We start from the raw sequence: 21,010 nt of genomic DNA, 5'->3' as shown, positions 1-21,010 counted from the left end.
CTCCTCTTTGGAGTGAAGTGTGACGCCCGTGGCCATGGTTGACGATCTGGGAACAAAGAAAGAAAGGCCAAGTAGTCAGTACCTAAACCCAAGATAGTCGGTCGAGGTACAGGGAGTCTCCTAAGGACTGCTTTGAGTCCCGACGGATCAGGTCTGGGACTCCGCAAAGCCCCGGGACCCTGATCGGGAGGAAAGGCTACTAAGGTCCATCCCTTGTCCAGGGAGCATCCATGGTGCGACCCAAACCGGGCAGCCTTCCTAGCAGGTTCTAAGCCACGGAGCCTAGGTACATGCGTCTAGAAAGCCTAAATTCACAAAGTTGGCAATAGAATTAAAAGATACTTACTGTGTGGAGTCGACGGTTGAGGCTGGCGGTTGTCCGATCGTAAGGACGGCAGGACCTCGTTCTTGAAGTGGCACAACCGGTGCAGCAGTTCATCGGCGGGGCAAGTCCGAGAAGCGCCGTCAAGTTGCAGAACGAAGGTTGAGGCTCTGGGAAACAGGCGGTGGCGCAGGACTAGCAAACGGCGAAGTATTTCGTCGGCGAGGTCGGACATGCAAAGCTCTAGCGAGCGTTCTGGTTTTTCTTTTTCTTAAGCTGGTTCGGAAGTGGAAAAGTGCCGAATGTTCGTAGTCTGAGTCTTTATATCAGCCCCCAAATCCTGGCCCCCGATCCAACGGTCAGGTGCCTCTTCAACCGATGACCAAGGATCGCGCAGAAGACATTTATGAGCCCTATTTGGCCTGGATCCTCAGCACCTCCAATCCGACGATCCAGGAGTGGCGGATGCCAAAGGACGCCCCATCCTACGGTCCACCCCATTCCAAGGAAATTAATGATGACTCTCCCCGTGCGGATGAGACGCCTCATGACGAGCGCTGACACCCTAACCTAGGCCTAGCGAACTTTGGGAGGCCTAGGCGACTCTTCGAGGCCCTTGCTGCAGTTACGTAGCGACACGTGTGTCACTATTCTTGAAGCAGCCCAAGGGTAAACGACCCCGGAGTACATCAAATGTTCCAGGCTGGGTAACCTGCCACAACCACGGCCTTCCCGCCAAGCCTCCTGGCCTTGACAGAAATTGGGGAGGCAACTTGGCAAGAACCGCGAGGGTGGTGCAACCCTCCCCCCGTCTAGCCCGGGTGAAGGCTTGGGGGGTAAATGTTATCCCCATTTCCTGTTTTGGGCCTTCGCCCCGTCCCACGGTCAGGGGACCAACTCGGTATTTGGGTCTTGCCCGAGGACTCCGGACTGGGCCTGCATATATGGGTCCGGGACGTTCCTCCGGGTTCATCTCCAGTTTGAATGGTCTTGGCAATGTCCGGAGTGCCCGGACTGTCGCGGCCATCGCATCCCCGTCCCGGCCCTGGAATGGTCCGGGCTCGGAGTAAACGTAGCGATCCAGGAGTAAACGAACCTGGACCGCTTCTTCCCCAGGCGTCCAGGACACTGAAACCGCCTCATTTCGCGTGAGCCTTGTCCCCTCACTTTTCACCTGCAGAAAGGGTCACCTTGGGATTATCTGCTGGCGTGTCAGGACTGCGCAGCCAAGTACTCTGACCGGTCTTGTCTCCCAAATCGGCCTCGTGACTCGAAGTGGTCAGAGCCAAAGCGCCGTTTTTTCGGGGGAATGCTTGCGTCTCAGGGCAACTAATTGGGCCTGAGCTGGTTTGGATTTGGTGTGCTGTATATCTTTTTAGCTAGGGCCTCCACTAGGGAGGTCCCTTGTGCACATTCCTCGGATGGGTCCGGGTCGGATCCGGCCCAAGCCTGATTTCCCCCCTCGTCCTATAAATACAAGTTGTAATACAACGTAGAAAAAAAAAAGAAAAAGGCAGAACCCCTGTTCAAATATAATTAGAAAACTCCATTGTAAAAGCTTATCCTAGCTCTAATACAGATTTATACATGGACTCGTGGACTAAGGCTAGTTAACGCCCCAACCACGTAAAACCCTTGCGTCGATCTTCCATTTTCATTATTATTATCAGTAAATATCTTTCATTAAGATAGTTGCCAAAAATCTCTGTAAACAGTACCAAATTAGTATATTCCCTAAATTATATATACTAGTAATTGATTAATTACTAAAAGTAAATTATATTCATCACATAAACATTATGAACGTAATATTTAAATAAATTGTATTAATTTTAATTATATATGTGGTCAATGTCTACAATTATTATCACTTATATAGGTGATCAAGAAGTGCATTAATAAGGCAGACAACTTTCAAAGTACCTTTTCATCAACTAACAGTAAGTGTTGATATGTAGAAGGATTACGTCGAGACTTTGTTGGGACCCGCTTGTCAACTACTACCACTTTTGCCGCCCAATTTCGAGTTCTAGGAAATATTTATTTTATAAACTTCATTGGATGAAGCGGTTTGGACCTGTATGCAAAAAGATTTCAAAAATTGATAAGCAAAATGAATGACAAATATGTAAATTTGTCTTATTAAATAAATATATCATGATAAGTTACATAATTGGTCAAATAAGATAATCTATAAGACAAAAGTTTTAGTTGTTATAATATATTTGAAAAAGCTCACATGTATAAGCTGTAATGAACTTTAAAATTATTATGTCACAATCATTTGCTCAATTGTAATAATTCATGGTATACAATATTTTTAGTATGACTAAAATCATGGATATTATAAAGAGTAGGTTGGATAAATATTTTGATAGATTGGGCAGTTTTTCTTCTAGATAGAGCAACATATAACCGACTAGGAGAAAATACGGGCTCAAAAAGGTATAATCCAACATAGTCTAAACTTTGTCTTTGAGCTTTATTTATGGTCGTAGCAGAACTTATATGAATTGGAAACTGAGTTCTTTTAAATGAAAATGCATTGTGTTGAGTCTCAATAGGTATGAATAGAATTCTTGGAAGGAAAACTCACTTTCCATAATGTTGGTCGCTAACTATTTCTGCATCAATTAAATTTGAGCTAAAGTGTCGACACAACAATTGTGTACCATTACATAATCCTTCAAAAGCATTAATATTTCGAAGTAATATGATAGGACAATTTTTTTTAACATTAATTGATGAGGTGGAAATCCACTAGGGGTGAAACTATATAAAAAATCTTCATTGAAATTGTCTTCATTACTATAGACCATTTCATCATAGCTATAATATGTAATAACATCACCAGAAAAAAGTTGTATGAGCAAGTTGTTAATTAATTCAGTATAATCATTTTTTGGTGTGAGTATTGCTCGATGTGTCATCATATATGAATTTTCTAAGCATTGCTCTAAATTTGGAAAGACTGCATTGATGAGATTTTTTAATGATAAAGTATCTTCTTCGTATGGAGTGATCATGGAGGGCGGAATTTTGATCTTTCCAACATCACTGATTGGTTCCTCTCCATTACAGCAGAGAGTAAAATTTCACAGAATTATGGATCTAATCTTTCACGCATGTTTTTCATCAAATGGAATTTTTCAAAAAGTTGCCATAAATGTGATTTGACTAAGCTTGCGTCAATAGCTTCTTCTTTTCTTGCTTTTTGTACCAAAGGTAACACTTGACAAAAATCACCACCTAATACAATAACTTTACCACCAAATAGTTTAGTGGAGTTGTTAATATCCTTGAGTAGTTCATCTGGCGCATCTATTGATCGATGATGAGACATTGGAGCTTCATCCTAAATTATTAATCTTGTTTGCTGGAGTAATTTTCCTAATCCACATTGTTTACTAACTGCACATGTAATGTTATTTTCACAATCAAGAGGTATTTTGAATCTTGAATGTGCAGTGCGACCTCCAGGGAATAGTGAAGCAGCTACTCCTTGTAAGAGAATGACAGTGAAGGAAAAAGTAGTGTTGTATTCCTTGAATTTTAGAATGAGGTACATGTTACATATATAGAGCCTTGGCTCAACAACTCAAGGTGTAACAGATTTATGTTACAAAACGTGTACAACACCACTATAATTATAAAAAGGGAAATTCTAACTAATTATGTAATTAGAGCAAACACAAAGATTAATCACTGTTTTACATCCCCCTACAAACGAACAGGCCGAGGGAGGACAGTGAGTTTGAAACGCAACTCTTGGAATTGAGCAGTGACAAAAGGTTTGGTGAGGCAACCGGCAATTTGTTCTACAGTAGGAGGATAGGCCAATTGCAAAGCTTGTCGAGCAACTTTTTCACGCACAAAGTGTTGATTGATCTCAACATGTTTTGTTTGAGAGTGAAGCACATGATTGGAAGCAAGACGCAAAGTACTAATAGTATCACAGTAGAGTATAGGCGGAGCAGATAATGGAATATGTAACTCATGAAGTAGAGACTGAATCCAGGACAATTCAGCAGCACCGTTAGCCAACGCACGGTATTCAGACTCCGTGCTCGAGCGAGAGACGAACTTTTGTTTAGATGAAGACCACGAAATAAGGTTGTTGCCAAAAAACACACAATAAGCACTTGTGCTCCGTCGGTCATCCGGGAAAGACGTCCAATCAGCGTTAGTGTAGCAAACAAGAGAAGGAGCAGAGTGGCAATGTAAGGAGAGTCCAGTACCCTTTAAATAACGCAAGACACACTTTACTGCCTTAAGATGAACATCAGTAGGTGCATGCATAAACTGGCATAGTTTATTGACAGCAAATGAGCACTACTAGAAATATAGGCTTTTACTTCGTTTTGTACACATAGACTAAAATAAAACAGAAGTAAAAGCCTTTCAATGGGTTTTTACTTCGCTTTTGGGGATGGTAGAATATGAAAATAGGCTATTAATTCGGTTTCTTAAAAAAACGAAGTTAAAATAGAAAATGAGCAAGGGCCATGTTTGGTTTGCACACTATATTGGGGCTTTTCACTTCAGTTTTTATGAAAAAACCAAAGTGAAAAGTGGAGCAAACCAAACGCGGCCCTGAAGGCTTTTACTTCGGTTCTTATATAAGAACCGAAGTAAAAGAGTTTTAATACCCTTAATATATAGCTCTCGCCTCATTCGTCTCTCTGAAGCAAAAATCTCAAACGCCAAACCCAGAAAACCTCCATTGTTGTCGTACTCTCACGAGGGTTTCACTAAATATACTATTTTTTATGCTTTTTTTACCATTTGAAACCATTTTTCTTACTTAAAAACAGAAATATTAGTTTCATTTTTATTTTTGAGGGAGAAAATAAAGATTTTGGGTGTGGGTATTTTTAGGGTTCGAAAATGGGTATTGTTATTCGATTTTGACTGGTTTTCTTACATTAAAATGTGTTCTTGAGCTTCAAAAAAGGTATGAATCACTAAATCTTTGTTTGTATGATTGTTTTTTATTTTCTATATTATTTTCAGATTTTTTTCTTATAGATATAATGTGTTTATTATATATAGGTTTTAGAGTTGCTAATATTGATTTAGAGGTTATTTTGAGCATCAAAGAAGGTTTGTTACCTTCACTACTACAAAATACCCTTTACGGGACACTTTTTTAGGACACACACCTAAATGCAAGTCCTTAAGAATATTTATAGAGTTTTTAGGACACTCATTGAAAGTCCTGAAAAAACACAATTTAGGACTCGCAATGAGTGTCCTAAAAGAATATGCGAGTCCTAAAAAAATATGGGCTAAAAAATAAGTGTTTTACTTAATAATTTTAAGGACTTACTTTGGGAGTCCTTAATACTAAAAAAAACAGCCCATTTACCATTATTATTATTATTATTAAAACCCCATCATCTTCCCTCTTTCCACGTGCTATCTCTCTCTCCCTCCTTATCTTTTTCTTTGTAAATGAAGCCCTAGCCGCCAGCCTCACCATCTCATCCTCTTCCTCCTCCCATCTTCTTTCTTCCTCATTCTCTCTCACTAGCTTCCCATCCTTCATTACTCACGCCGGTGGCAACGGTGGTGGTGGACGAAGGATTGCGGTGGTGGACGAAGGCTCACTGTGGTGGCGGACGAAGGCTTGCGGTGGTGGACGAAGGCTCACTGTTGGTGGGCACTTGCTGCAACTGTGGCTCACGAGGGGTTAAGGGCTCGCTGCAACAGTGGCACACGGAGGTGGCTCATTGCAACGGTGGCTCGCACGAAGGTGGCTCGCTGCAATGGTGGCTGGCAGCAACTGTAGCTCGCAGCAGTGGTGGCTAACAAGGGCAGTCTTGGGTCTTCATTTTAAAAAATATATACAATCTCTCATTTTCTTGTTGTTGATCTATTTCTGTTTTGTGTTGTGTTTGTATTAGATTGAATCTTCATTACTTTTATATTTTTGATTTTGTATTAGATTGTATCTTCATGCTTTGATTTTATTTATATGTACTGTATTTATTCATTTAATCATAGTAATGTTTTTAAAATTTTCTATAATATATATTTTAAATATATATGTATATATTTATTAGTCATTAGACAATAGTGGGATTTAAAAAAAAATTGTGCATTTTACCTAAATATTGATTTATAAAATAAAATTATAATTAATTAAAAGGTACTCAACTAAATTTTTTAGGACACACATTCTGAGTCCTAAAAATTCTTTTTTTTTATAGTAGTGAAATTTTTTTAGGACTCTAAAAAACTTCTTTTAGGACTCGCGCGAGTCCTAAAAAACCTCAGTTTTTAAGGCTCTCAAATAGAGGACTCGCGCACCGCGAGTCCTAAAAAGTCTTTTTTTTGTAGTAATGCTTAAAACTTTGTTTGTGTTAAATTTTTTTATATTATTCCGAATTTAATACTTATTATTTTAGTATATTTGTGTTATATTTTTTTATTTATTTTGTTATTTTATATAATGTTATTAATTATATATATATATTAGTAAAATTTAAAAATTGTTGTGCCTTGTTATTTAAATTTCTAAACATATAGCTTCAATAGGTATTATTGTTGCCAATGTTAGAATTTGAAATGTTTGGATTTATTAGTGACATTTGCTTTTTATTTTCTATAACTAGCTAGCTTGATATGTTGTTTGATGATTATGTCACTAGTTTAATTAATTATGTAAATGATTTTTATTTGTTTTTTTTAAGCTTTTTAGTAGGGTGGTTGATTTAGTTGCCAATTTGGTATTGATTTTGGGTGACTTCAAAAGTAATATTGGAGGTGAGTAATCTTTAAATTTTATTTATTACTATTGCAATATTTATTTATAAAATTATAGTTAAATCATGCATGTTTTACTTTAGTGAAGTATGTTCTGGGAAATTTATTGTTGGCGGTGATATAAGGATAGAATTATGTCTGTTGATTTTGTGTGTGTGTTGTGTTGAATTTATATATAATTATAAAATTGGGATATGCTACAAAAACAAAGGAAACTCTGCCAATTTTTTATAGATTTTATTAATTGTTTTCCTTTTTCAATTCGCACACTATGTCGAGATATTTTGTGTGTTAATTACAGGTTTTTAAATTTTTGGAGATGTTAAAATGCAGTTGTTATGTTGCCGAAATTTTGTTAGACTTAGAAAAATTTAATAATTAAACTTCAATTATGTTGGATATCCTAGAAAAAAGAACTAGGAGTGGAAGATGTAGAGGGATATGAAATTTGGATAAGAGTGCGAGAAACGAAGAAGACTCTTGTCGAAGATAATTTGGACAAAAAAATTGAAGAGTTGTAAGTGTTTTAAAGCAAAGTAGGAATATTTTTCAAGTGTTGTTACAAGTTACTAATTAAATCTATCATTGGTTTGTTTCGTAAAATGAACTAAATGACAAAGTTACTAGTAGCTAAATTGTCGCCAATAGTCGGGAGGACATCTTGCCAATCCAATAAGAATAGTTAAGCCGATTGATGACTTAAATTTATTAGTAAGGCTATTTTGTTTATACATACCTTTAGTTTTATGTGAATGTATATATAAATTTTTAGGCTATTTTACTTAATTGCAATTATGTGAATATATATATGAATGATTAGGTTATTCTACTTAATAATTATGTGAATGTATACATATTTTATTTTATAAGAATTTCAATTCTAAGTGTATAAATTTTGTGATTTTTATTTCTGTTATAAATTAAATGAAAATAAATCAATTCAAATTGTAAAAATATATATAACTATAAATTCATATAATTAGACTATTTAAACAAAATTCGGGCAAAAAATTATATATATATATAAAAATAGAATTGGGTCATTTAAAAATAATTAGAAATAGTTATTAAAAAAACGGGGGCTTTCTACTTCGGTTATTATGTAAAAACCGAAGTAGAATCCCCACTTTCTACTTTGGTTTTTACATAATAACCGAAGTAGAAAGTGCCCACCAAGGAAGCGTACCCCACTTTCTACTTCGGTTATTATGTAAAAACCGAAGTAGAATCCCCACTTTCTACTTCGCTTTTAACATAATAACCGAAGTAGAAAGCCTATTTTTCACTTCGGTTTTTAACTACTTTTTACTTCGCTCCGAACTACTGCGGTTGCGAATTTTAGTGAAAACCGAAGTAAATCCAGATTAAAAACCGAAGTAAAAGCCATTTTTTCTTGTTGTGGAGATATCGGGACGAGTTAATGTGCAGTATTGCAATGCACCAAGAATACTTTGATACTCAGTAGCCGAGGAGAGGGGGATACCATCATGTTGCGATAAGGAACCAAGAGCCAGTGGAGTAGGAAGAGGTTTTGAGTCAAGCATACTAGTTTTCTGAAGAAGGTCACTGATGTACTTGGTCTGACTAAGGTGAAGGCAGTCAGAAGAAGAATGCACCTCCACTCTTAAGAAATAATGAAGGGGGCCGAGGTCCTTAACAGCAAATTGGGACTTCAAAAATGTCATTAACTGGGAGAGATGCACCGAGGAGGACCATGTAAGTATGATATCATCGACATAGATGAGAATAACCAAAGTATGACCATGATGATGCCAAATAAACATAGAAGTGTCAGCCTTAGAAGCAAGAAAACCCCAGCTGGAAAGAGCGGCACTAAGCTTAGTGAACCAAGCCCGTGGTGATTGTTTAAGACCGTAGAGAGACTTTTGGAGCTTGCATACATGAGAGGGATGGGTAGGGTCAATGAAGCCTTGCGGATGAGACATAAAAACATCCTCAAGAAGATCACCGTGAAGGAAGGTGTTCTGAATATCAATCTGACGAAGAGGCCAGTTAAGAGAGACAGCAACACTGAGAACTAGACGAATGGAGGTAGGCTTGATTATAGGACTGAAATTTTCATGATAATCCAAACCAACTATCTGATGAAAGCCCTTGGCCACAAGACAAGACTTATATCGATCCACGGTACCATCGGGACGAAGCTTGATACGGTAAACCCACTTGCAACCAACCACAGGAGAACCAGATGGAAGTGGGACAAGGGTCCAAGTGCGTTGATCCTGCAATGCAGAGAACTCAGCTTGCATGGAAGATTTCCATTTAGGGTCCTTGGTGGCCTCAGAGAAGGAGGAGGGCTCACATGGTGTACCTGCAACTACACTAAAAACACACGAGGTTTAACAATACCAGCTTTAGATCTCGTTATCATAGGATGATCATTAATCGTAGTAATGGCAGGCATAGGTAATGGATCAAGGTTAGTCGTGGGGGAAGGAACATGAAACGATGAGGAAGTAGAAGGAGGGGAGACAGAAACGGAGGGTGGAGAAGATAGAGAGGAAGTAGAAGGAGGGGAGACAGAAACGGAGGGTGGAGAAGATAGAGAAGAAGGGTGAGGAGTATGAGATGGTGGAATAGGAGTGAGGTTAGGAGATGGATGCATGGTAGGATGGGATGGAAAACAAGCACCCGAAAAAGGGAGTAAGGAGATAACAGTAGGGGAAAGAAGAGGAGGAACCGGAAGTGGGAGAAGAAGGCTGAGCAAAAGGAAAGTGCAATTCATTGAACACAACATGCCGAGTCACATACAGGCGAGCAATGTCAAATTGGAGACAAAGGTACCCCTTATGATGGCTGCTATAGCCGAGGAAAACACATGGACGAGAATGAAACTCCAATTTATGAGAATTGTAGGGGCGGAGAAAGGGGAAGCACTGATAGCCAAACGTTTTAAAATGAGAATAAGAGGGAACTTTGTTGTAGAGAACCTGATATGGAGAAACATTGGACAATAAGCGGGTGGGAAGCCGATTTATCAGGTAAGTGGTTGTACTAAAAGCATAGGGCCAATATGAGAGAGGCATGGAGGAGTGAGCAAGAAGAGTAAGACTAGTTTCGACAACATGTCGATATTTGCGCTCAACGCGACCATTTTGTTGAGGAGTATAAGGACACGAGAGTTCGTGATCTATACCAAGAGAAGTGAAAAATATGGAAAGAGACCGAAATTCCCCACCCCAGTCATAACGAACATGCATAATATTTTCCTGAAATTGAGTTTGAACCATTGTGTGAAATTGAACAAATGCACTATAAGCTTCATCTTTGGAGTTAAGTAAATAAAACCAAGAAAAACGTGAATAGTCATCAATAAACAGAAGGAAATACTTAACACCAGTAATAGATTGCATTGGGGAAGGCCCCCATAAATCAGTGTGAATTAAAGCAAAGGGACTAGAAGCCCGAGTTACAGAAGGAGAGAAAGGCAGCCTATGGGATTTTGCCAATTGACATGAAGAGCAAAAATCCATACAGGGGTGCTTAATAGGAGAATGATTACAAGATGAAATTAAAAATGAAACAACAACTTTGGAAGGGTGCCCCAGGCGGTAGTGCCATAAGTTGGTAAGATTGCTGATAGTGAGATTAAGTTGAGGAGAGAGAGTGGCAGGGGTGGACGATGGAGAACAGACCCGATACAATCCTTTTTCAAGGAAGCCCTTGAGGAGTAGTTGACGAGTGACCTGATGTTTCACCAAGAAAAAAGAGGGATAAAACTCAATGTAAGCTTGAATATCATGGCATAGTTTAGAAACACTGAGTATATTTTTAGTTAAGCTAGGGGAGTGATAAACATTTTTGAGTTTAAGATTAGACTGAAAAGCATGAAGGGAAGTGTAGCCAATGTGAGAGATAGGAGTTGCCTTACCATTACCAACGGTTACCTGATCATGCCCATGATGAGGAGATGCAGAGTCAAGCATGTTAAGGTCGGGTGTAAAATGATGAGTCGCGCTGAAATCCATGTACCAGGTCTGGTCGGTGATAGTAGAAGGGGTGGAAAGGGAGTGTAGAGTGGGGTGGGAGAGGAGAGTCAGTGGTGTTATAATTTCTGGGAGGGGGTGGAGGAGGGTGATATTGAAGGTTGTTGCAATTGTAGCAAACATTGGCGGTATGGTCGGGCTTGAGGCATATCTGGCAATGGGGTCGATAGGATGGTCTCGAAGAGGATGGAGGGGAAGGAGAAGGCCATGATGGTTTCAGAGGCTCAAAGGGAGGCCGAGGAGCTGTGTGGGGTCGAGAGTGAGATCGAGTATTAGGGTGAGGAGAGGAATGAGAGAATGGTGAGTGAAATGGTTTATGTTTTTTCTGGTGGGTTGGTAAAATGGCTATATTGGCATGAAGGGAGCTCAAGGAAGCAATAGAGAGTTGTCGCTCTAGACGGGCATCACAAGTCAGGAAGAGGTGGTAGAGCTCCTCGATGGAAGGTTTAGGAACCCGGATATGAATGGAGTCAAAAAAAGAGTTATATTCACGACCCAAACCCTGCAAAAAATACAGAAGTTGATCAATATGAGGAACAGGTTCACCAACTGAGGCCAAGTTGTTGCAAGCTGTGCGAAAAAGTTGTACATATGCCATAACGGTGAGACCATCTTTCTTAATGGTCTGGAGCTTGGTGCGAAGCTCAGAAATGTGAGAAAAAACAACAGAGGAGTATATTTGTCCAAGGGCAAGCCATATTTGAGAAGCTATGGTGTATCCCACGATTTGTCCAAGCATTGACTCATGAATAGAGGCGTAGATCCAGCTCATAACAAGTCTGTTGTACCGATGCCATTGTTGAGAATCTGGGTTTGGGTGAGTGCAGGATGTATCAGTGAAAGGAGGAGGACAAGGGTATGAGCCATCAAGAAAAGATTCGAGGCCGTTTGCAATGACAATATTCAAGAGTTGAGTCTTCTAGACGACAAAGTTATTCTCATTTAATTTAACACCTAAAGGTTGATTTACAGAGGGTAACGAGAGAAGAGAAGGGGTCTGAGAAGAGGGAAGAGAAAAAGGCAAGAGTTGATTCCAAACATAATGCTCAGGAAATTCCTTGTAAAGAAATGTTCGAGCATGTTGATCAAAACTATTTAATCTGAAAAACTCAGTTAACATAGACCATGAGAAGAAATCTGATTCTAACACATGAGACAATTTTCGTGACTCATTAAACGAAATCAATTGTTTGCCCTCGAGATGTAATTGCAAAGAATATACAGCTGGCCAAATTTCATTTAAGTTGAAGCCATATATTCTCCACATAGCTTCAGGAGCAAAAATCCATCTAGCAGATTGGAAATTATCAATTTCTTTGATAATGTTTTCTTCATTTATTGTTGTCACATTGAAAGCAATTCGATCGTGGCCTTTATATATATATATATATATATATTTGTATAGATATTTGATAGCTTTTATAGTGGAGCAAATTTCAACATTCATGTGACAATCAAATTTCGCAAGTAAAAATGTGTTATATGGAACAACCCAACAATTGTCTAACGTAGCTCCTCTTACTTGAAATTTTTGTTTATCATCCCGACGTCTATATTTAGGATATGAGTTTTCTCCTTGAGTTGTTGTAAGACAAAAAGACTTTGGATAATGGTTTCTACAATTTCCCTTTTTTGTCATACAAGCATTTGTTGGGTTTAAATTACCACATGGACCATGTATCATGTGTTTAAGAATCATAGCATATAAATGACAGTTCTTAGTTTTATGAGAAATTTTTGCTGAAACAACTTTATCAAAACATTCAGGTGCATATAATTTTGAATTTGATTTCAAAATTATCAAAAAGTGAGCATGCGGAAGTACACTTTTTTGAAATTCAATGACATATACATGTGCACCAACTTGTCCAAATATTTTTCTTTTAAACAAATGAATTTTCAACTCTTCTAATTTTGCTTTGAAAATGCGTACAACTAAGTCAGGCCTATTATGAACTTCATCATTTCGTTGTAGCTCTTCTTTGATTTCAGGCCAATTAGGATTACATGTCATAGTGAGATGTTGAATAAATTCCACTTATAACCAGATCCTTCACATATATCCACATCAACATACAAAGATCAAACTTTACAGAAATTACAAATAAACCTAATGGCTTTGCCTCTAACAGATCAGAACCAGGAATTAGTTACAACTGATTGTAACTAATTCCCAGCTCGTACAAGCTATAAATATATGAAGATAAAGGGCTGTTAGAGATACAACCAGAAAAGTCTTCAGCTCCAAGATCCAAGAGAGAAAGGTCCAGAGAAAGAGAGTAAAGCTCTCGTGGTGAGGAGAACAAGAAGAAGAGAGTACATGCAAAGAGAAATCAGAGTGTTAGACAAAGTAGAAATCAAAAGAGAAAGAGAGAGATCTGTACAGAGAGAAGGATAGAGTCTTACCTGATCAAATCTTGTGACAGGAAGCTCCAATATTCTGTAATCGCCATTGTTGATAGTGGAAACTCAAGCTTGATCACTGAGGGAGCTTGACGGAGACGTAGCCCCAATTTTTGGGGTGAACTCCGAAATAATTTCTGGTGTCTTCTTCTCCTTTTCTCTCTTTGTTTATTCCATTTGTGCTTAAATGTGTGTGTGTGTTTATCTGAGTGCTTTAAACTGAGACCTAGAATCTAACGACATTGTTTGTGTGGTCGTTTTTGGTATATAAAGTATCAGATCTGTGAATGGTCAGAAATGACCTTAAGGGACTAATGATGTGTTTTGTTGGTGTAGGGTTAGAACTGTAATAAACCTATAGTGGTATCAGAGCCAGGTTTCTTGGCTGGAAAATTCAACAAGACAGGGACAAGATCATTAGGGAAGAAGAAGAAACAGGGAAAACAAGAAATCTTGAAAGAAAGATTATCAAGAATCAAGAACACATACAAAACTGGAGGAAGAACACAGCTCAGAATCTGATACAAATTCTGTAAAGGAGGAGGATAACTCAGAAACAAGTTCAGATTCAGAAGAATCTGTGAACACATCACAGAACAACAACAAACCAGAAAATTCTAAAACTCTTCTTGATTTTAATTTTACTAATATGAGTAACATAAAGGTTGACATTGATAAGTTTGATGGCACTGGGGATTACAGGATCTGGAGGAGGAAAATCAGAGCACTCTTGGCTCAACAGAAACTGTTAAGAGTACTGGAAGACCCAATCGAATGGCCAGAAGGCACTTCAAAAATCCAGAAGGAGGAATATCTGGAAACAGCTACATGAATCCTAATTTTCAACCTATCAGATGCTATTATCAGGATAGTGGACAAAGAAGATACACCAGCAAAGATATGGAAGAAATTAGAGGAACAATTTCAACAGAAATCATTGACTAACAAGATCTATCTCAAAGAAAGAATTTTTGGTTTCAAGATGAGTCAATCTAAAACTCTAGATCAAAATCTAGACGAATTTCTGAGAATGCATATTGAGCTTGCAAACTCAGGGGAGAATGAAGCACTTAGTGATGAGAACCAGGCTATTATTATACTGAATTCACTTCCAGAAACTTACAGGGAAGTGAAAACAGCTATAAAATATGGAAGAACATATATTACTCTTGATGAGGTTATGTCTGCTCTAAAGTCAAAGGATCTGGAAATGAAAACTGAAAAAGGTGGTAGTTCTAATGGGGAACTAAACCTAAGTAGAGGCAGACCTACACAAAGGAAGCCATGGCATGGTAAAGGAAGGAGCCAAAGTCATAGTCACAGCAGAGGTCCAAGCAAAGGGTACAGCAATAACAGAGAGAGATCTAATTCTAAGGGGCCGCAAGACACAGAAGGATGCTATAACTGTGGGAAACCTGGACATTTCAAGAGAGATTGATATTTCTTAAACAAGAACAGGAGGAATAAGTTCAATGGACAGAGAGATAATCACAACTCAGAATCTCAAAACTCTAAACACAAACCAGATCACCAAAATGCAAATTTGAGTGACTGTTATGAAAATGGAGAAGTTTATATAGCTGGATCATCTTTCAAAGATGATTGGATATTAGATTCTGGATGCACTTTTCATATGACTAATAACAGATCATTTTTGACTGATTTCAGGGACTCTACAAAGGGCAAAGTGATTCTGGGAAATGATCAGAGTTGTGCTATTGAAGGATCAGGAACAGTGGCATTCAAAATGCATGATGGAGTTACTAGATCTCTAACTGGAGTAAGGTATGTCCCTGACCTATCCAGAAACTTAATTTCACTAAGTGTGCTTGATGATTTGAAAATAGAAAGCAAGATTAAGGAAGGACAAATGAAGATCTGCAAAGGCTCAATGATTATCATGAAAGGAATCAAGAAGGAAGGGTTATACTACCTAATGGGAGAACCTATAGCCAGAAGCAACAACACAGTAGGACAGACCAATTTATTACAAAATCCAGAGGATGCTAAAGCAGTACTATGGCACAACAGACTGGGACACATAGCTGAGAAAGGATTACAGATTGTTAGTGAGCAACAATTGCTAGGAAAGGACAAAGTGAGCAAGGTGGAATTCTGTGAACATTGCATACTTGGAAAACACCATAGACTGAAATTTAAGACAGGTACACATAAATCTAAAGGTATTCTAGACTATATTCACTCAGATCTATGGGGCCCTGAAAAGACACATACTCATGGAGGTAATGTTTATTTTTTATCAATTGTTGATGATTATTCTAGGAAGATATGGGTGTTTTTACTTAAAAATAAAAATGATGCTTTTCAAAGATTTAAACACTGGAAAACACTTATTGAAAATCTCACTAACAAAATAATCAAAACCTTAAGGACAGATAATGGTTTGGAGTTTTGCCATAATGAATTTGACATGTTTTGTAAAGAAACATGAATACAAAGGCACAGAACAGTCAGATTAACACCACAACAGAATGGTGTGGCAGAAAGGATGAACAGAACCATTCTGAACAAAGCCAGATGCATGCTAATACAATCTGGTCTGTCCCATGGTTTTTGGGGAGAAGCTGTGATGACATCTGCCTATCTTATAAACAGATGTCCATCCAGCGTGATTGAGTTCAAAACACCAGAGGAAAGGTGGTCTGGTAAACCACCTGATCTATCAAATCTAAAGGTATTTGGGTGTAGTGCTTATGTACACCAAAATATAGGAAAACTAGAGCCTAGAGCTGTGAAAGGGGTTTTTCTAGGATATCCTGAAGGGGTAAAAGGGTATAGAGTATGGTTGAGGGAAAAGGGTGGTTTTAAAACTATTATTAGCAGGGATGTTATCTTTAAAGAAAATGAATTTCCTTGTTTATTTAAAACTAACCCTGCAGGTACTACAGACACTAACCATGCAGGAACAATATTGTTCGACCCTATCCTTTGGAGACTAGAAGACCAAGAGGAACATGATATAAATCAGGTGGAACCATTTGTAGAACAACCTGAACCAGATTCATATCAGGTGGAACATACCGGAAATTCAGATAAGGAAGGAACTCATATAGAGGAACAAAATGAGGATGAAACAGAAATAATACAGCAAGCAGAAAATCTAGAAGAATACCAACTTACCAGAGATAGAAAAAAGAGAGCCCCTAAGCCTAATCCCAAGTACAGTTTTAATATCTGGAATGAAGACATAGCATATGCCTTCATGACAGCTATGGAATCTTTGAGTTCAGAACCACAAACTTATGAAGAGGCTATGAGAGGATCTGATGCTAAGAAATGGCTCAAAGCTATGGATGAGGAAATGGTGTCCTTAAAGAAAAACAAGACCTGGATTATGGTTCTAAGACCGAAAGGAAAAAGGGTAATAGCATGCAAATGGGTTTACAAACATAAAAAAGGCAAATCAGAGGGAGAACCTACAAGATTTAAAGCTAGACTAGTAGCTAAGGGTTTTACACAGAAAGAGGGAGTAGATTATACAGAGATATTCTCACCAGTAGCTAAATACAAGACTATCAGAATCATGCTATCATTGGCTAACCAGTTTGACATGGAAATTGATCAAATGGATGTTACTACAGCTTTCCTACATGGAGACCTAGAGGAGGATATCTATATGGAGCAACCTAAGGGGTTTGAAGTCAAAAGCAAAGAGGACAAGGTTTGCAAGCTGGTAAAATCTCTCTATGGACTTAAACAGGCTCCAAGACAGTGGAATAAGAAGTTTGATACCTTTATGATAAATCATGGGTTTAAGAGAAGCTATCATGACACTTGCCTATATTTTAAAGGAAGCACAATTCAGGATGTCATCTACTTACTCCTATATGTAGATGACATGTTAATCATAAGCCAGGAAAGATCAAAAGTGGATATGGTCAAAAATCTACTAAAGACAGAGTTTGAAATGAAGGATCTTGGTATTGCCACCAAGATCCTAGGAATAACAATCCTAAGGGAAAGGGGTAAAGGAAAATTGATTCTAAGGCAAGAAGACTACATTGAGAAGATCATAAACAAGTTTTCTATGAAGGATGCAAAGATTGTTAAGCAGCCTATAACCACTCAGTATACACTCTCTAAAGAACAGTGCCCTAAAACAGAAAAAGAGGCTGAGGATATGAAGGATACACCCTATTCTAATGCAGTGGGATCTATTATGTATCTTATGGTGAGCACAAGACCTGACCTAGGCTATGCTATGAGTATACTTAGTAAATATATGGCAAATCCAGGAAAGGTTCATTGGATGGCTATGAAGTGGGTGTTCAGATACTTACTGGGAACAACTAAAGTGGGTCTAGTTTACAAGAGACAGAATGCAAGTACAATAATAGAGGGTTACAGTGACTCAGACTATGCAGGGGATAGGGATAACAGGAGATCTACATCAGCCTATTTCTTTCTAATAGGAGGGAATTGTGTTAGTTGGAAGGTTCAGTTACAACCAGTGGTAGCACTTTCTACGACAGAGGCTGAATATATTGCTACAACAGAAGCTATCAAGGAATCTATCTGGCTAAAAGGGTTGACGACAGAGCTAAAGCTACACAAAGGTATGCCTACAATATATTCAGACAGCCAAAGTTGTATATACTTATGCAAAAATCCAGTATTTCATGATAGAACAAAACATGTAGAAATCAAATATCATTTTATACGGGATAAGGTTACACAGGGAGAAGTGGAGATTGCTAAGGTACCTACTGAGGATAACCCAGCAGACATGGGTACTAAAGTTGTGACCCTTAATAAGTTCAAACATTGTATGAACTTATTAAGGATTGACACAGGAGATTAAGTAGGACCTATCAAGCTAAGACCCTCAGAGATTAAAGCACATATATCAGAACTGGTTATAAGAGGAATTCAGGTGGAAATTGTTGAATAAATTCCACTTATAACCAGATCCTTCACATATATCCACATCAACATACAAAGATCAAACTTTACAGAAATTACAAATAAACCTAATGGCTTTGCCTCTAACAGATCAGAACCAGGAATTAGTTACAACTGATTGTAACTAATTCCCAGCTCGTACAAGCTATAAATATATGAAGATAAAGGGCTGTTAGAGATATAACCAGAAAAGTCTTCAGCTCCAAGATCCAAGAGAGAAAGGTCCAGAGAAAGAGAGTAAAGCTCTCGTGGTGAGGAGAACAAGAAGAAGAGAGTACATGCAAAGAGAAATCAGAGTGTTAGACAAAGAAGAAATCAAAAGAGAAAGAGAGAGATCTGTACAGAGAGAAGGATAGAGTCTTACCTGATCAAATCTTGTGACAGGAAGCTCCAATATTCTGTAATCGCCATTGTTGATAGTGGAAACTCAAGCTTGATCACTGAGGGAGCTTGACGGAGACGTAGCCCCAATTTTTGGGGTGAACTCCGAAATAATTTCTGGTGTCTTCTTCTCCTTTTCTCTCTTTGTTTATTCCATTTGTGCTTAAATGTGTGTGTGTGTTTATCTGAGTGCTTTAAACTGAGACCTAGAATCTAACGACATTGTTTGTGTGGTCGTTTTTGGTATATAAAGTATCAGATCTGTGAATGGTCAGAAATGACCTTAAGGGACTAATGATGTGTTTTGTTGGTGTAGGGTTAGAACTGTAATAAACCTACATGAGAAATATATCTAGCTTTCCAAACTTTTGAACTAATGCCATTGCATCCATATATCTTCTTCATATCTCTAGGACCTCCAATGAATGATGATGGCAAAATGATTCGTTGTCCAACTTGAGATCCGTGAGTTTCACCATGCTCAATGCTATCAATAATACCTTGATATAGTTCAGCTCGAATCGCTTTTTGATTGAGCCGAAAATAGTCCAATCTAGATGTTTCAAGCTTCACATACATGTCAACAACATATTGTTGTAACAGTTTTCCATAATGGAGCAATATTGAGTTCTCAAAAGATCTGATTTGTAATTTGTAGTTGTAATATTCTCGACAAGACACAGTATTTTTGTTGTTTCTCTTTCTAGATGCTGAAAAACCATAACAATGTGATGTGTCACTAAATATGATAACAAGCATAACTAATTTGAAGAATTTTATATACCTTTAATTCTTTGTCGAAAAGTTTGATTTCAAAATTTGTCGTTTCGAGAGTAATGGAGGGCTCATCAACAATCTGTGCTGGAATTATATTTTTGTGTACTTTCGGAATCCCACAATGCCAGCCATTTTCTCTATATGGAAATAATAACTGATATTGCAAGGGATCATAACAACCAAAATAATATTCAACTTTGTGCGAATGGCCATTATGACTTTGAATAATAATATCTCGCCCTTTACGTTGGTCGACAGAACTATCATCAATCCACATCACTACAACTTGAGATTCTGATGGAGCATTATAAACTCGTATCTATGTCATTGTTTGATCGAATGATGATTTTACAACTATCTATATCAGATAGTTGTCTAAGGTTTCTAAAGAAATGAGAGTATGGGTTGATTTTTCATATATCAATTATCTTTGTCAACACAGATACATTCATCTTTGATGAAGTGGACATTCGATGTTGTTGTTCATGTTCTGTGTCATAAAAGTAAAGTTGTAGGTAAGAAGGTTGCTCATTTGGTGGGAGCAAATCGTTTATAAAGTGATACACTTGTCCTTGAACTCTAAATGTATACATTCCTTTATTTCTTTTGCATAAGTTTTTGTCGTATTTCACACTAAAAGATGTGAAGACAAAACTATTTATATGTTCGAATGTACTTTCGAAACTGTATTGAATCTTCATTTGAAGATGTAAATAGAAGATACAGTTCTGGTGGTATATTATTTGATGCTAATGATATACGACCATCAGCAGAACAAAACTCTTTCGATTCATGAGAAAATCTTTTAGCATGACACATATGGATCACATGATAGCATGTGTGGTGATTTTAGAAAACACAATTGTGAGGAGACAATAAAATTCTAAATTACTAAATCCCTTACCAACTTCAAAGGAAGTGGAAGAGTTGATGTTATTCCATCTAGTTTCGTCTATTATGTCTGATGGGTTGACATAAACTTGCAATTGAGTTGAGGAAGAATCTAATAAAATATAATTCTAAATTGTTAGGAAACATAAATAGTTTGTTGATCTAAATTCTTATTATAAGAAATTACAGTCACTAAAATGTACCTGAAAGTTTAGCAGAAATTTTATTTTGTAAGTATGTGTCTCTTCGTTTTTTTTTTATTTGTTCTTTTCTTTTCTCAGGTAAATTTGCATACCAATATCTTTTCTTTGAGAGAGGAGTTTCAGCTAAGAAAAAAAAATACATGGTCAAAATAAACAAAGATGACACAATATATATATATATACACAAATAAATAAAGTATAAACAGAGTGGACAGTATAAAGTAATAATTATCATAAAAACACTAAACATTCTGCTTCACATAAATAATTTCAAAATGAAGAACACCTTTAATGATAATCAACTCAGATCCAACGAAACCTTTGAAGAATTTCTG

At 37.6% G+C, this 21,010-nt stretch overlaps 1 protein-coding gene across 1 annotated transcript; it reads right to left on the bottom strand.

The window, feature by feature from the left end:
* Positions 1-12,016: 12,016 nt before the first annotated feature.
* LOC133778878 (uncharacterized) lies at positions 12,017-13,111 on the bottom strand. The gene has a single exon (XM_062218896.1). It carries the CDS (start codon positions 13,109-13,111, stop codon positions 12,017-12,019), a length of 1,095 nt encoding a protein of 364 aa, XP_062074880.1.
* Between the last annotated feature and the right edge of the window lie 7,899 nt (positions 13,112-21,010).

This window comes from Humulus lupulus, chromosome 5 (genome assembly GCF_963169125.1).
Source record: "Humulus lupulus chromosome 5, drHumLupu1.1, whole genome shotgun sequence".
Classification (NCBI taxonomy): Eukaryota; Viridiplantae; Streptophyta; class Magnoliopsida; order Rosales; family Cannabaceae; genus Humulus; species Humulus lupulus.
Note: the sequence above shows the minus strand (reverse complement) of the source record. Positions and strands in the feature narration are given on the sequence as shown.

Bases quoted from the DNA above. Each gene is read 5' to 3' on its own strand.
- LOC133778878 (XM_062218896.1), bottom strand. From the start codon at position 13,111: ATGACATGTAATCCTAATTGGCCTGAAATCAAAGAAGAGCTACAACGA.